This window comes from Culicoides brevitarsis, chromosome 1 (assembly GCF_036172545.1).
Source record: "Culicoides brevitarsis isolate CSIRO-B50_1 chromosome 1, AGI_CSIRO_Cbre_v1, whole genome shotgun sequence".
Taxonomy (NCBI): domain Eukaryota; kingdom Metazoa; phylum Arthropoda; class Insecta; order Diptera; family Ceratopogonidae; genus Culicoides; species Culicoides brevitarsis.
In genome coordinates this window covers 45,771,524-45,786,720 of record NC_087085.1, presented here as the reverse complement: position 1 = coordinate 45,786,720, position 15,197 = coordinate 45,771,524, and the positions used below count along the sequence as shown (strand labels likewise).

The 15,197-nt window shown below is 25.6% G+C and overlaps 2 protein-coding genes across 2 annotated transcripts; one reads left to right on the top strand and one right to left on the bottom strand.

Moving 5' to 3' along the window:
- Positions 1–3,520: 3,520 nt before the first annotated feature.
- Positions 3,521–4,703, bottom strand: LOC134837014 (protein C3orf33). Its single transcript, XM_063852319.1, has 3 exons — positions 4,516–4,703; positions 4,328–4,387; positions 3,521–4,272 (listed from the first exon to the last, which is right to left on the bottom strand). The coding sequence occupies exons 1-3, from the start codon at positions 4,615–4,617 to the stop codon at positions 3,679–3,681; spliced, it is 756 nt and encodes a 251-aa protein (XP_063708389.1). The 5' UTR covers positions 4,618–4,703; the 3' UTR covers positions 3,521–3,678.
- Positions 4,704–11,137: 6,434 nt separating this feature from the next.
- On the top strand, positions 11,138–13,322 carry LOC134837934 (potassium/sodium hyperpolarization-activated cyclic nucleotide-gated channel 1-like). The gene is made up of 5 exons (XM_063853329.1): positions 11,138–11,296; positions 11,349–11,624; positions 11,902–12,956; positions 13,010–13,193; positions 13,251–13,322. The coding sequence occupies exons 1-5, from the start codon at positions 11,138–11,140 to the stop codon at positions 13,320–13,322; spliced, it is 1,746 nt and encodes a 581-aa protein (XP_063709399.1).
- The last annotated feature ends 1,875 nt before the right edge of the window (positions 13,323–15,197 follow it).

Here is a 15,197-nt window from a genome sequence, read left to right as displayed (position 1 = left end):
TTTTAGTGTTTAAACGGTTTTTGGGAAAACTTTAACAGAGCTTTTTAATAATTAATTGTAGCCATTTTTTAAAATTAAAAAAAATATATAAACATATTATAACGAATATATAAGTTTGAAAATTGAATTATATACAAAAAAAATTATTATTTTTATATGTTGAAAAAGTACATTTTCCAAAAAAATAAATACATTTTCGTGGTGTGTTAATTAATATGAACTTGCAAACATAAATAATAATCAATAGAAGCAATTCGGCTTTAAAAATGTTGTAGACACGTTCTTTGTGTTTTTCATTATATACAATTATATATTATCCAATATCTATTGATATGTTTTTTTTATTGAAATTCAAAGTAGTAAGCACTTATTTGGTTGTAATTTGATTGTTTCTTTGTTAATTAAATATTATAAAAAATTGTCAAATTTTGCTACACCATTAATTAATGATTATTATTATATACATTAACAATGATCTCATATGTTAATTTTAATTTTTAGATTTAATTTTTTTTAATTGTTTATCTAACACAAAAATGTTTGTTGGGGAATATAATTTTTTGTTTTTTTTTGTCTACCTTCCTTCCATTTCTTGTTTATTATAATAATGAATTTTTTTATTAATTAATTATAATTTAGACAAAACTACAAAAAATTAACTGTTATATATTATTATATAATTAATCTTCGTGTATATCATTAGCTGCCTTATAGTTTCTTAGATATTTTGCACAAAAATTTGTAACTTTTTTATATATAAATACATATAATAAAAAAAATCGTAAAATAAACAACAAAGCTTTATATGCATTTCTCTTATAAAAAAACAATAATAATAAAAAAATATCATTGACTATATTTGTTGTGTATTATATAAATTAATAAATAACCTTAGACGTACATTTTGTTTGTGAAACGAATTTTTTGAACACCTTTTTCTTTATCAAAATAATAATAATTAGTAGCCTATTTCTATTTCTCTCTTCCCATCTCTTATACACATCACAATGGAATGCAAAAATTAATAGTTACAAAATTGTATTTAACTTTTTAATAAACAAAAAACCAACAAAATATATTAAAATTAAGTATTTGTGCTGTGCTGTTTTTTCCATTTACTTTTAAAAATAAAAAAAATCAAATTTCTCAAAAAAATAATAATGATAACTAATACATTATGGAGTTTAATAATGATATTATAATGATAAAAATAATAATAAAATATTATTGGACATGAAAATTCATACATTTTGTACATTTTTCCGTAACTTTTTATTGTATAGCATTTATGTCACACCTTTTTTCAATTTTTCCATAATACTTAATAATAACCACATTATAAAAATTTAACTGAATGAATGAAAATTAATACAAAAAAATTAATAATTATAATATAAAAATATATATTAATGTTATATTATAATAATTAATTAATTAAAACTTGTTTAGATGTTTAGCAATTTTTATCAATATTATATTACAACGAGTGTTTGTATGTTATTTATTTATTTTTAGTTTTCCTGCAAATAAAAAAAAATGTTATAAATCACATTAAAACACAATTAAAATATTACGTATGAATGTATATTTTTTGTGTTAAGTTTTATTTTATTATTATTCACAATTTTCTTTATCATTATTGTATTGTTATTGAATCGTAATTATTACTATTAATTATATTATTGTAAAGTACTAACATAACAAGAACGACAAAAAAATTAATAATACAACTGCAACAATATTGTAAAATGAGACTATTTTTTCTAATAGTATATAATAATGAATATATATATTTACATATATATTAATTAAAAGAAAAAAACAAAAAATTATATAAAAATAATAATTAAAAAAAAAGAAAGAAAAGAAAAAAAGAACTTTTTACATATACATTAAAAAATGAAAAGAATTTTTTTGTGTTTTACTTTCTACTTATATACTTCCTTTTAGCTAAATGTCTATATTCTATGCACATTTTGTTTGATACAAAAACAAAATATTAACAAATTAATGTTTATTTCTCGTTTTTATTATGATTAAACAACTTTTTTTTTTATTTTTCATATATTTAGTTAACTTTTGCACGTGTTGGAATTTTATAAGACGAGTGTGGCAGTAGAGTTGTGTATAAAAAAAATCAAATCTAGGTCCTGTGACAGTCTTTGTTTTTGATAATTATATTATTATTATTACTTTTAGAATGTCCTGGTCTATATTGCATCAACATCAAGGCTTTATTATCATACATATATATTAGAGTTTGTATAAAAAAAAATAAAAAAAATCCAATTTTTATAAGTTCTTTTCACATGGCTCATGGGTTTTTTGCTGAAAATGTGTAACCTTCTTTAATCAATAATGGCACCTTTGGTCATCATAAACATTATTATTATTATTAAGCTTTTCCCTATAATTTTTTTATTATATACATTATTATATATTTAACAACATATGTTTAAGATATTTTTTTACAGCTAACAAATCTTGGACCGTTACGACTATCCTTGTTGAGTTTGTTGTAATATCATACTACTATTTAGTAAACATTATATATACCTACTTGGAAACTTGCTTGTGTCGTTTCAATGTTCAAAAAATAATAACTAGATGCAGAATATAAATAAAAAAAACATAACATGCACACCTTATATCTGCTCACAAAATGTTGCTGTGGATAATTATATTACTACCATCATATATAAATGTATCCTTTTCACGCTACTGTCGTTTTTTATTATCTTATTATATATATATTTATGTACAAACTAATAATGAAACATTATTATTACTGTATTGATTAACATTTTTTTCAACATTTATTATTAATTAATTAATTATATATCATGAAAAAATAATAGAGGAATCAATTTGTATTTTTAGCTTTTTTAGATTTTTAATTTTTCTGTCCTTATAATATAAATTTTTAAAAAATTGCTCGTTTTTCGTAAAAATCGTAATTTTAGTTTTGCAATGCTTTCAAATATTCTATTAAATAAAAAAATATATAGTCGGGTATTTTTGTTTATTTTTTTCTAAAGTTACATTAAAATATATAAAACAAAACCAAAAATATTAGAGTTATGGATGTTTTTTGTATAATAATATAATGAATAAAAATTAATAGTTTTAGATGCGATAAATCGTATTGGAGCTTATCATTAGTATTTGAAGCTTTCTTTTTACATAGAGTCGTTAAATTCTTTTTATCATTAATTAAAAGACCATTTCTAATAAAAAAAAAGATTAACAGAAAAAAATCAAAAGATAATAATAATAAATCAAGTGTTTAAACATTTTAGTCTATAATATTAAATATTAATGATAACTTTTTTCAATGTTGGAGGGATGTCTTACTATTCTTATCGTTAATTATTACAAAAATTATATATATATTATAAAGTTTAAAGATGAAAAATACTTTAACTTTGCTATATATTTAAATAAAAATACAGTAATAATAGAATAAAAGTTTGTGACTACCTTTAAAAAAAAGTACTAAAAGAAAAAATCCAATAAAGAATTTATGAATTCATGTTTTATTTTTATTTCATCAATTTTTAAAAAGTTTTTTAACAGGTTATCAACAATTTTGCGCATTCCATGGTTAAAAACATATTTTGCGATGCTAATCTAAATGCTAAGTATCTGAAAGGTCACTTTGATTCACACAATTTTTTTTTATCGTATCAATTCGGGAAGTCTCTTATGTTGCGGAGTGAGACTCATCGTAACGTACTGCCATAAATTCCGCATCAAACGTTCGTGTATTGCGGGTTGCGGTAATGCCTCATACCACAATCCATTACGACGTGATTTTGCCTTTTTCTGAGCATTTTTCAGAATTTCATAATATTCCAAGGATTCCTTATGCCACACATCGCATCTGAAAGTCGGTTCGAGTTTCGCAAAGCCGAGCGAAAGAAGAGCTTTTGCTACATCAATTGGCTGTTTCGAGGGATTTTTCGCATCGAGCAAGAGTACTTGGCATTCGGCAGCGACGCCTTCACGTGTCAACGGGATAAATTTGACATTTTGATTGCAAACGATCGATTGGAGCCACGAATAACCGTTTGAATTGAGTTCAATTCCGGCAATTTTCACAGGCAATGTTTTCTTTGAAGCGAAAAAGATGTTGACGAGAGGTTTGTGACTCACACGCAATAAGGGACCTTCCGTGAGCGACGGCTCCAAACGAACAACTTTTCCGTTCTGCGGAAGGCGATTCTTGATAAAATGTCTCGGAATATCGGATGGCTTACAAAACTTTGTGATCTGTGAAAAAAGTGACGTTAGCAGCTGATAATGAAGGTCAAAGTTCATCACTTACCGGTCTAATTTTGTAATAAGCCACGGCGAAGAGAAGACCCGAAGTAGCGTAAACCCCAATCTACGGATGACGTCGAAATAAAAGAGAAATTGAGTTAAAAATAGATCAAACGTAGTTCCAATTTATGCAATAAACGTTAAAAATAGGCGACGAAATGAAAATCAAGGTCGTCAAATCAATTTTTTTACCTCAACTCCTTTGGTGTTTCTTTCCATGTAGTTGACGAATCTCTCGTACAAAGTTTTGTTGTCTGAAGACGTCGACGTCGTCGTTGAAGGAACACTTGCCATTTTTATTCACACTTTTTACCGTAATTTTGGATTTAAAGTTAAAAAAAAGGGAAGACGTTCCAATAAGACAAAACCAAAACAATGAGCAAATGTCAACAACAAGTGAAGGTTCGGAATAAAATTTTAAAATATATTGAGAGATTTTAGCTTTTTGACGATTCAGACAAAAATTTGAAAATTTCGAACGTTAAATATATTTTTATTTTTTTTTGAAAAATTTTCATATTTTAACATGTTGTTATAATATTTCATGATTCTATACGAAATCTAAAGAAAAAAAAATTATAAATAATTAAAATTTCAATTTAAATAAAAAAAAAAAAAAATAATAATAAATATTATACTCATATAGAAAATTTTATATGAAAATGTAGAAAATAGAGGAAATATTATCAATTTTGTTGCTCGTTAAACCTTTTTTCCCGAGGTAAGTTGAAATATTTCTTTATAGGTTTGTATGTTTAAGAAAACTTAAAACTTTAACTTTTTAATTTTAATTTAAACTTTAACTTTAATTTATTATTTTCATAAATACATAAATATGTTAATATTATTAAATATTTCATATATTTTTATAATATCATATTTTTAATTTTTTACAATGTCGTATTTTGTAATTTTTTATATTTAAAAACAAGCACTTTTTGGTTTGGAATTTTTGAAGAAAATAACCGAGGAGGGATTTTTCGAAAATAATAATTTTTTTTAATTTAATTAATTTAATATTTATTATATAATTTTTATAATTATTTTAATAAAAATTTATACTGAAATTCAATAAATAAATTTTGAAAAAAAAATTAGAAAAAAAATAATAATTTTTTAGTACCAAAAATTAATACATTTTCTTATAAAAGACTTTTTGACATATTTTTAATTATTTAATTAAATTAAATGAATTATTTAATTTTAGTTAAATTCAATTTAATAAAATATTTAATCAAAATGAAAAATAAAGCAGTTTTTAAACTTTTAATTTTTATCTCAAAACATGTTCAAATTTTAATTCTCTTTACTTCGAACAATTTTCATGTAAAAAATGTTAAAATGAGAAATTATAAAAAAAACTTATATTTTGTATAAAAATCCACAGAATTCATTATGAAAATCAACATACAATGTTAATATAATTTATCCAAAATGATCATCATTATCTTTTTATAACTTGAGTAGGAGTAATAATCATTAACAATCATCATATAGGCGGAGCTTCGTTTCTGTACGAGCTCTATAAGTTCAATATAGCTGTTTTTATTTCATTTTTATATCAATTTCGACTACAAAAACTTTAAGTTCATATATTTTTTTCACTTCAGATCTTTTAAAACTCAAAAACTTGACTTTTAAAGAAAAAAATCAACCTGAAACTTCAAATTGTACAACAAACAAAAGACGCCAAAATTCGCCATGCTTTATAAAATGTCATCCCTTAGCAAGAAACGCATCTTCAGAGGACCGTTTGAAAACTGCGAAACAAAAGAAAACTTCTTTAGTAGGTTATTATCATGCATGACATATTCAAATAAATCGAAGGTCATGAGTTCCTTTCCTTTTTTCTTCTTCATCTTCGTTTTGAAAGTTTTTGTCCTGAAAAAAAAAGAGAAAAAGGAGGAAAAGAAAAAATATTTTCAAGAAATTATCACACATATTTACAAAATATTGTCATGTTGTAACACCCACTGCGTGCCAAATTCTCTCAGCTTACAAGATCTCCTGTCGGGCATCTCTCTATCGTTTATGAATCTAATGTGACGAAAGGAGATCCATCATTTTACATGTTAATTCGAAACGAAAGAGGCAAAAAAGACGACAAAAAAAGGACAATAACGAACAAAAGGTAACAAAGAGCATTTGTTTGTTTGTTTCTATTTTCACTTCATCCACAATTTTTATTTGTTTTTTCTTCTTCTTCTTTTTTTTGTGTTTATCAGAAACAAAGTTGTCAACGAACGCCTTACCGGGTGATCTTCGTCTTTTTTTAATTCCATTGTTCGAACAAAAGGATCAAAGCAATAATCAAGCGTAAAGTGCTTTTTACGACTATTTATTTACTGATTATCAGCAATGAGCAGTTGTGTGGAGAATTCACATCAATGTCAATAATTTCGGTAATTCGTCTTTGGAGATGTGCAAAACAATACAAATTTCGGTATCTCGACTTCCTCAGCAACTTTGACTCTTCGTCGGCGAGTTTGGCCCACATTTTGATGTTCGATCAACTGTAAAGAAAAAAATCATCAATGACGAATCGGATGGAAAAAAAAGTATACAATATGTCGTCGGTCGTCGTCGATCGTCTATCATTTGTTATAAAATTGCTTTTTTTCCTCTTCTGTGTGACGTGCATGTATTGATCAAACGACGAAGACTTTGTTTCTACCATTTTATAACATTTTTTTTTTATTTATTTCATTCAACGTTTTTTCAACAATGTACATGAGAACGGAATATTTGGTTACAATGAAGGATTGAAAAGCAAATAGGCGTGACGAGATTGCTACCGCATGATTATACAAATTTTTTGTATTTTTAATGAAAGTCTATAAAAATTTATTTTTACGGGATTGGATGTTTTTTTTTGTTCAAATAAAATGCTTAACGAAACATTCACTTTAAAACAAAGATTTGAAAAAAAAAAATATTTTTATTAGAACGCGTGCTATTTTTTTGCGCGAACAAGAAACCATAAAGTTGCTGATAGGCAAGTTTTTATGTCTTAATGCGAAAAAACAATCGAGAGACGTAGAAAAAGGTAGAAGAACAATAAAAATGTGACACGCGGAATTGTTTTACAAGAGTGAAGTCGTAAATGATGGATGATGAATGAAACGATGGTCAATTGAGGAAATGAGTGTCGAATTGCGTAACAAGAGCGATAAGGTAAGATACACACGTTCTACAAGGAAATAACATTTATAGCTTTGTTATATATTTTTTTACTCGAACATCAAAAAAAGTTATAAAATTAAAAGTTTTTGTTTAAAAAAAGAAGGAAACGAAAATAAAAAGAAAAAATTGTTTCATATGAATTAAGTTATAATTATTTTTTTACAAAAATATATAATTTTTAATATTTCTGAATTTATTGAAGATTTTTATCAAATTTATTTTTAATATTAATAAAAAATATTCATAAAATATATTCTTTAAATATTTTTTATATTTTTATTTTGTCAAAAATTTTATTAAAAATAATTGAAAAAAATAAATTAAATAATAATTTATTATTTTTAATTAAATTTTATAATCTATCTATTTATTATGATTTTTTGTTTTATACAAAAATTTATTATCTATCATATTTTTGTAATATTTTATAATTCATCTTTAATATATATATATTTTTTTAATTTTAATTATTTAAATTTTTAATTTTAATAATTTTATTTTAAAATTTCGAAAAATTAGTTTTTTTTCGATTAAATCTTAAATATAAGAAAATTTTATATTTTACCTCCCACGATAACATTCGTTAACCGCGTTATTAATTCATTAAATTTTAATAGGTAAGCAATAGATCCATATCTCAAACAATCAAAGCCGCTTGAAACGTTAAAAGTACAGAAATGAAAAAAAGTAGATAAATAAATCAAAAGTACAATGATGTTACAGATCTGTTATTCATTAAGAAACAAACGTTAGAGGTTAGAGATCTTTTGTTACAACAACGGCAATTGTTGTTATGCGAGGTGCTAATAATAATTTTCAGTAGCACATTAAATTTATTTACAAGTTTCATGGTGTCTTATCTTGATGAATTTAATGATGAAAATCTTATAAAATCTCACTACCGGCGTTGATTTGAAGACGGAAAGTTGAAAGCAAATATTTTAATTGGATAAATTAGTTTTTTTTAAAGAGGTGAGAATTTTGTTTGAGATTTTATCTGAAATTTTTAATGAACTGATAAGAGGAAGAATACAAAATAACTTAATTAAAGAAGAATTAATCAATATAAAGTTTTTGTTAGGTCAAAATTTTTAAAATTTGGCGAAATTTATTTTAAAAAAATAATTTTTTTTTTAATTTAAATTTTTTATTTATATTTTTTAAAAAGAATTATTTTTATTTTTTTTATAAATATAAAAATTTTTGTGATTAAAAAAATATTTAATTAAAAAAAATTAAATATTAATAAAAATCAAATTAATAAAAATATTAAAAAAAAATGAATTAATTTTATAATTTTTTTTGAATTATATTTAGGTATTTCATCTATTTTCATAAAAAGTAGCTTTTTAAAAGAAAAATAGAAGAAATTTGAAGAAAAAACAAAATTGTCATCAAAAAATTAATTAAAAAACAAAAACATAACTTACCTGAATCCAACATCTATTGAACCGCATTGATCTTTCCCAACACTTCGGCTTCCTTTAACTTCTCTAATTTCTCCAAATCTCACTGATCATCAAAAAACTCCCTCCTAACATCAACTTCTTTGAACCCGAAAACACTCGTTTACTCGTAAATATTAATCACTTTCATATGACTCGGCAGAAAACCTTCCTTTGCAGCAACAAACAAAATACAGTAGTTACCTTTTCAATTCTGCGCCGTGTCGGTACTTGCCTGAACAATAGATAGAAAAATGTTTCTTTTAATTATTTTACACCAATCAAATTAAGGAATGAGTCAATAAAAACTTTGCGCCTTCTTCTCTTTCGACTTTTTTCGTTAAAGGAGAGATAAAACACTTGCTCCGCGCACAGGAAAGGCCGATGTGTAGGCATTTCTTTTCATTTCAATAAATAATAAAAAAAAAATAAAAAAAAAAAACTGAAATGAAGTTTAGTTCATTATCACGTGTAACTTTGTGCCTTTTCATCCTGATACTTTGATGAATGAAAATCATTTGTGTCGGCGAACAAAAAAAAAAATTTTTTTTTTAATTTCCTGCTGTGCTTATTTAGTTCAGTTCACACAATTCGCGCCTCATATTATTTTTCGAAATTTTTTTTTTATGAATATCAAAAGAATGTTTGATCGGAAATCGAAAAAATGAATTATTAAATTTAACGGCGGCGCAAGTAACGGCAATTCACTTCCGGAAAACCGAAATTCCCGAAAAAGGATTTTATTGACTTTTCCATTGAGGGATTGTTTGATAATAAAAGCGACTACTAATTGGCCATAATTTATTTGTCATAAGCGTCATAAAATGGTTTCTTACTGTTTCTCCTTGATTTTTTTATTGACCATTTTTGTTCGACACAAAAAAATATTACGAAACAAAGTTTTTTTCTCCGAAAATGTGTTTCAGAAGAAAAAGCTGTTGGACCTGAACGAAACGTGCATATAAGATGGAATTATGTTCGAACAACAAAAAAATTTGTATTTTAGACTGTAATAAAGACATAAATTAACACCATATCAATGTTTTATGGTCTCATTGTTTTTGCATACAAGAAAAAAAATTCTTCGTACCTGACTTTGCTCCGAGTGACTTTGTGTCGTTGTTGTTGCTATTTGTGTTTGTAATAAATCATTTATGCTTGTTTTTGTATGTATGTAGTTCTTGAAGCTAAATAAATATCAATAAATACAAAAATTATTTGACAAATTAGATGTTGTTAAGTGTTGCTTTTTGTAACAAAATTTGCAATGCTCTTCAACTTTTAATTTTTTTCTGATTTTAGAAAAAAAATTTTTAATAATAAAAAAATAATTAATTTAAATTAAATAATAATTTAAAAAAAAAATTAAAATTTTTTAAAAATAATTTTTTTAAAAATAATTAATTTTAAAATTAAATTAAGTTTTAATAATTTTTTTTAATTAATTAATACCAAATTTAATAAATTAATAAATAATAAATTTTAATTATTTTTATAATTTAAAAAATGTTAAAATCGCATAAAATTCAAAATTTTGAAAAAAAAAATTTTTTTAAATTTTTTCCTTGATGAAATTTGTAAAAAGTACAAAATGAGATAAAAAAATAATTTGTAAAATTTTTTTTCAACATTTTTTTTTGTAACAGGAACATTTAGTTGAACATCCCTGAAGCAAAAAGATCACATGTGTGATGTTACTGAGTAACGCAGCAGTTTCCATTGCCATTCAAATGAAGTTTCACGCAATGTTTTCAAACGAAACGAAGCAGCATGGAAAGTTTTTCGGAAGAAACCTACAAAACTCCTTGAAGACTACTAATCAGTAATTAATAGTGTGGTTTTCATAGAAAACATCGAATTTTTCAAACACTTTGCTTGCTCAATGAGACAGAAAAACTGACTTTTTGTTCAAGTGTTAAGTTAAAAATGTGAGAGAATTCAAAAAAACCCGCTTTTGATGTTCAATCGATAAATATCGCTTTGTCATAGCATTTTAATTGCTTTTCGATTGTTGTTCTATTTTTTCCTTTCCGATACTTCGTAGAACAACAATTAATCATTTCAATTGCATGATTCACTGAAATCCATTGCTACTGTATTTAAAAGCTCTTTTTTCTTCGATTCTATTCCAAAGTTGCCTTTGAAATTGTTGTTACGTAACAACAAGGCGAGTTTTTAATTAAAAAATGTCGCTACGTGACGATCAATTTTTCCACAAATGTGAGTTAACGAGGACTCGAGACGATAATTTTGAGCTGCGTTACAGTCGTTTAAGGAGGAATTTTATAAAAATTTATTCGGTAAATCCGAATTTGGGTGTTACGCAGCATTATTTGAAGAGCAAGGTGAGAAAATTTTAATTTTGAATTTTTTTTTGTTTTTTAACTTTTTTTATAGGCTCTCATCCGTGAGGAAAAGAAACGACATGTAACGCAGTTTTGGATGACAATTCATCCGTTCTCGAGTTTGACGCTGATTTGGGACTCTTTTATGATTATCGTGTTGACAATAGCGTATTTTCGGTTGCCATTTATGTTTTTCGACTATTTGAAGTATTATCGCTCGTCAATTGATGATTTGAACATTTTATTTGTCACAAACTGCTTTTATTTGATGGATATTGTCTTCAGGCTATTTCAAGGCACTGTCAAAGAGGATGAAAATGTGTCGAAGGTAAAAAATCTAAAAAAAAAATATTTTTAAAAAAAGTTTTAAAAAAAATATTTAAAAAAAAAATTAAAAAAATATTTAAAAAAAAAAATATTTAAAAAAAAAATATATTAAAAAATTTTAAAAATATTTAAAAATATTAAAAAAATTTTTAAAAAAATAAAAAAAAATAAATTTATAAAAATTAAAATTTAATTTTTATATTTGATTAAAAAATTAATTAACAAATTTTTTTTTAGAAAATTTAATATTTTTTTTTAAATTTAATTTTTTTCTTTAGATCGAACTTCATCTTGGTCGATGCTTCCTTCTTTACCTGAAAGGAACTTTAATTTTTGACGTTCTATCGACAATCCCTTTCCTCATCATCCGTTTTTGTGACACCCCCGACAGCAATGATCTCCTTCAAACAACTTTTCGTTTCATGGCACTTTTGAAACTTTTTCGCATATACGACTATCAAAATTATTTGCGCCGTTTTTTGGAATACATCAACGTGAACGACAACAAATCCGACATGATTTTATTTTTTGTTTCAACTTTTACCGTTTTTCATCAATTTGTCGGCTTACAACTGCTTCCGGGAATCATCGCCATTAAATTTTTCAACTTTGAACCGCAAAATTTTTGGTATGAAGACAAAAACTTTCGAGATCGAACTCTCCTGTCGCAGTTCATTGTATGCAAATATCGCGCCATCAGTACGTTATTCGGAACTGGATTTATGGATTTTCAACCAAGAAACGTCTTTGACAAAGCATTTCTCACGTTCATGATGGTTTTTGGATGTTTCACGCGATGCGTGTTGTTCGTCAAGTTGCTTGTGAAACTGAAATGTATGCAATACCATCGTTACAAATACGAAGAAATAATGAACCAAATTCACAAATATGTGCGACATAAGAAGCTGCCAACGAAAATTCACGAGAAATTTAGAAAATTTTACGATTTTCATTATCGAGGCTCATATTTCCCTGAAGAAAAAGTCGAAAGTTGTGTGTCGGAACAACTGAAACAGGATATTTTGATGCACAATACGAGAGTTTTGACGGAAAAAGTTTCATTTTTAGCGAATTTACCTTCGACTGTCTTTCAGACGATCGTTTCTTGTTTGCATCGGGAAGTCGTTTTGGAAGGAGAAGTCATTGCTTCGTGCGGAGAAGTTGGAGATGCGATGTATTTCATAGCTTCGGGTACTTTGGTACTGTTATCGCCATCGGGGATCGAATTGGGACACGTTTCTGATGGATCATTCTTTGGAGCAGCGACTCTCGTGTTGGAAAATGAACGAAGAACAATAACTTGTGTCGCCTTGGAGACTTGTGAACTTTATCGGTAAGTCTGAAATTGAAAAAAAAAACAAAAAATTAATTTTTTCTGAATTTTAGGTTGGATCGAGAAGACTTTAATCGTGTAATTCTTCCAAATTCTGCATTATTACAAGAAATTGAGCGCACAGCAATTGAGAGATATGATCACATGCGTTTCGTTGAACAGCAATTTCGTCGAAGAACAAGTACTCCTGAACCATTCGAGGTCTTTTCAATGCCTTCTGACACGGAATATGAAGGAGTAACATTTAAAAATTATTTTTTTTTATCAAAAAAATTTTTGTTTGTTTATTTTTAGTTAATTCGTTCTCCTTGGGCATCAACGTCACACAATCGTCATTCAACGATCGCAGGATCAGGAACAAAATGATGCCACACAACAACATCTGTTCTCACTCAATTTAACATTTGAAATTGAGCAAAACGACTCGCGCTACAACCGACACAAGAATATCAAATTTGCCTTTCTTTCATCATAAAAAATCGTGTGAGAGACAACATTTGCGACTTTGTTAAAAAAAAAGAGATAATTCGGCTCATTTAAAGTTCACTTGAGGTATATTTGATACTTTTCTCTTCCTTTTTGATGTATTTTTTGTGAATAATTTCTTATTTTTTAACTGTTGATAGGCCTCGTTTAGTTTTTCGTGTGAAATTTTGTGAAATTAATGATCTAGATATGCTTTTCCTCGGCTTTGCTCACAATTAATTATTTCTTCTTTTTAGTTTTTTATGTGAAATAAATTAAAAAGGTTGAGAAAAAAGTTGATGAGACGAAGCATATGGTTCGTTAAGTTGTTTGAACATTTCACAAAATCTTCACGTAGATGAAGAAAAATATTTGATTAAACAATTTAAAGTTGAAAATCTCGAATGTTTTTAAATTTTTGATATAAAGGGGCTTGTCTCAAACGTTTTTAGACATAATTCAAAGGATTTAAAGGAAAAAAGTGAATTTTGATCGTAATATTTTCTGTCTGAAATTGTAAAAATATGAAAAAAAAATATATATAAAATATTTAAAAAAGTTTGATAGAAAAATGTTTAAAAAAAAATCAAAATTAGGTACAAGAAATTAAATTTTAAAGGAATTTAATAATTTAAAAATTATTTTAATGTTTTAAGAATTATTTTAATTTTTTTAAATTTAAATATTTCAAGAATTATTTTAAAAATTATGTTAAAATTTTTTTAAATTTAATTTTTTTTTTCAAATTTTAATATTTTAAATATTTTAATTTTTTTTTATTTTATTTTTTTAAATTTGATTTTTTTTTTGTAAAATATATTTTTTTAATATTTTATTTTTTTTTTTTTTTAAATTTATTATTATTTTATTTTATTATTTTTTTTTCTAAAAAGGTTCAAAATTTTTAGAAAAATATTTAAAAGTTGTTTTAAAAGTTAAATTATGAGTTTCATGACAACCTTTAAAACTCAATTTTTAAAATTTATCAAAAAACTACAAAATGTTTTACTCTCCGAACTCCAAAGCTAATGATTAATGATGATTTGCGGCAAATGCCTTGATTTTCTTTTACTTTACTTTACACCTTGCTCTGATACCTTCTTCTTTTTTTCAGTTTCTTTTTGCTCTAAAAAACAACTTGAAACGATACCGGGAGGAGGAAGAAGTAATTTTCTATAACAAAACAATAAACAACAAGAAACTATTGATTGTGTTCGTTCTTCTCATCGTTTTTTTGTGTTCTCGCGGAGCGGTGTGTGAATCTTTGTCTTACAAATAAATCATGAATAAGATTCTTAATTGAAGATTGATTACTTTTATTTTACGTTTTTTTTTCATGTTTCTCGAGTTGCGTCGCGATCAGACAGCGTGGTTTTGTTAAATGCAGTTGCCTCGCATTTGATTGAGTCTTGAATGATTAATTTCTTTATTTTTCATTTTATTTTCTCATCTGCTACTAACTTCCTTTCGTACGTTTTTTTATTTGTGTTCTCTTTTCATTCTTGATCGCTCGAAGGTAATTTTCTCTTAATTACCGCAGGCTGAGAGTCATGAAGTCTACAGCATCGAAAGACAAATCGACGACCTTGCGCGGGAAGACTTTTTTTCTATAAGAGCGTCACAGAAACAAAAAAATATCGAGTTTCAAAACAAATCCATTGAAATCGTTCAATTGGAACAATTTTTATTGTTTTTTGTTGTTTATTTGCAGTGATGATGATGCGAGTCGATTTTCAGCCATTTTATTGCCGAATTCGATCACATTCAACACGTAAT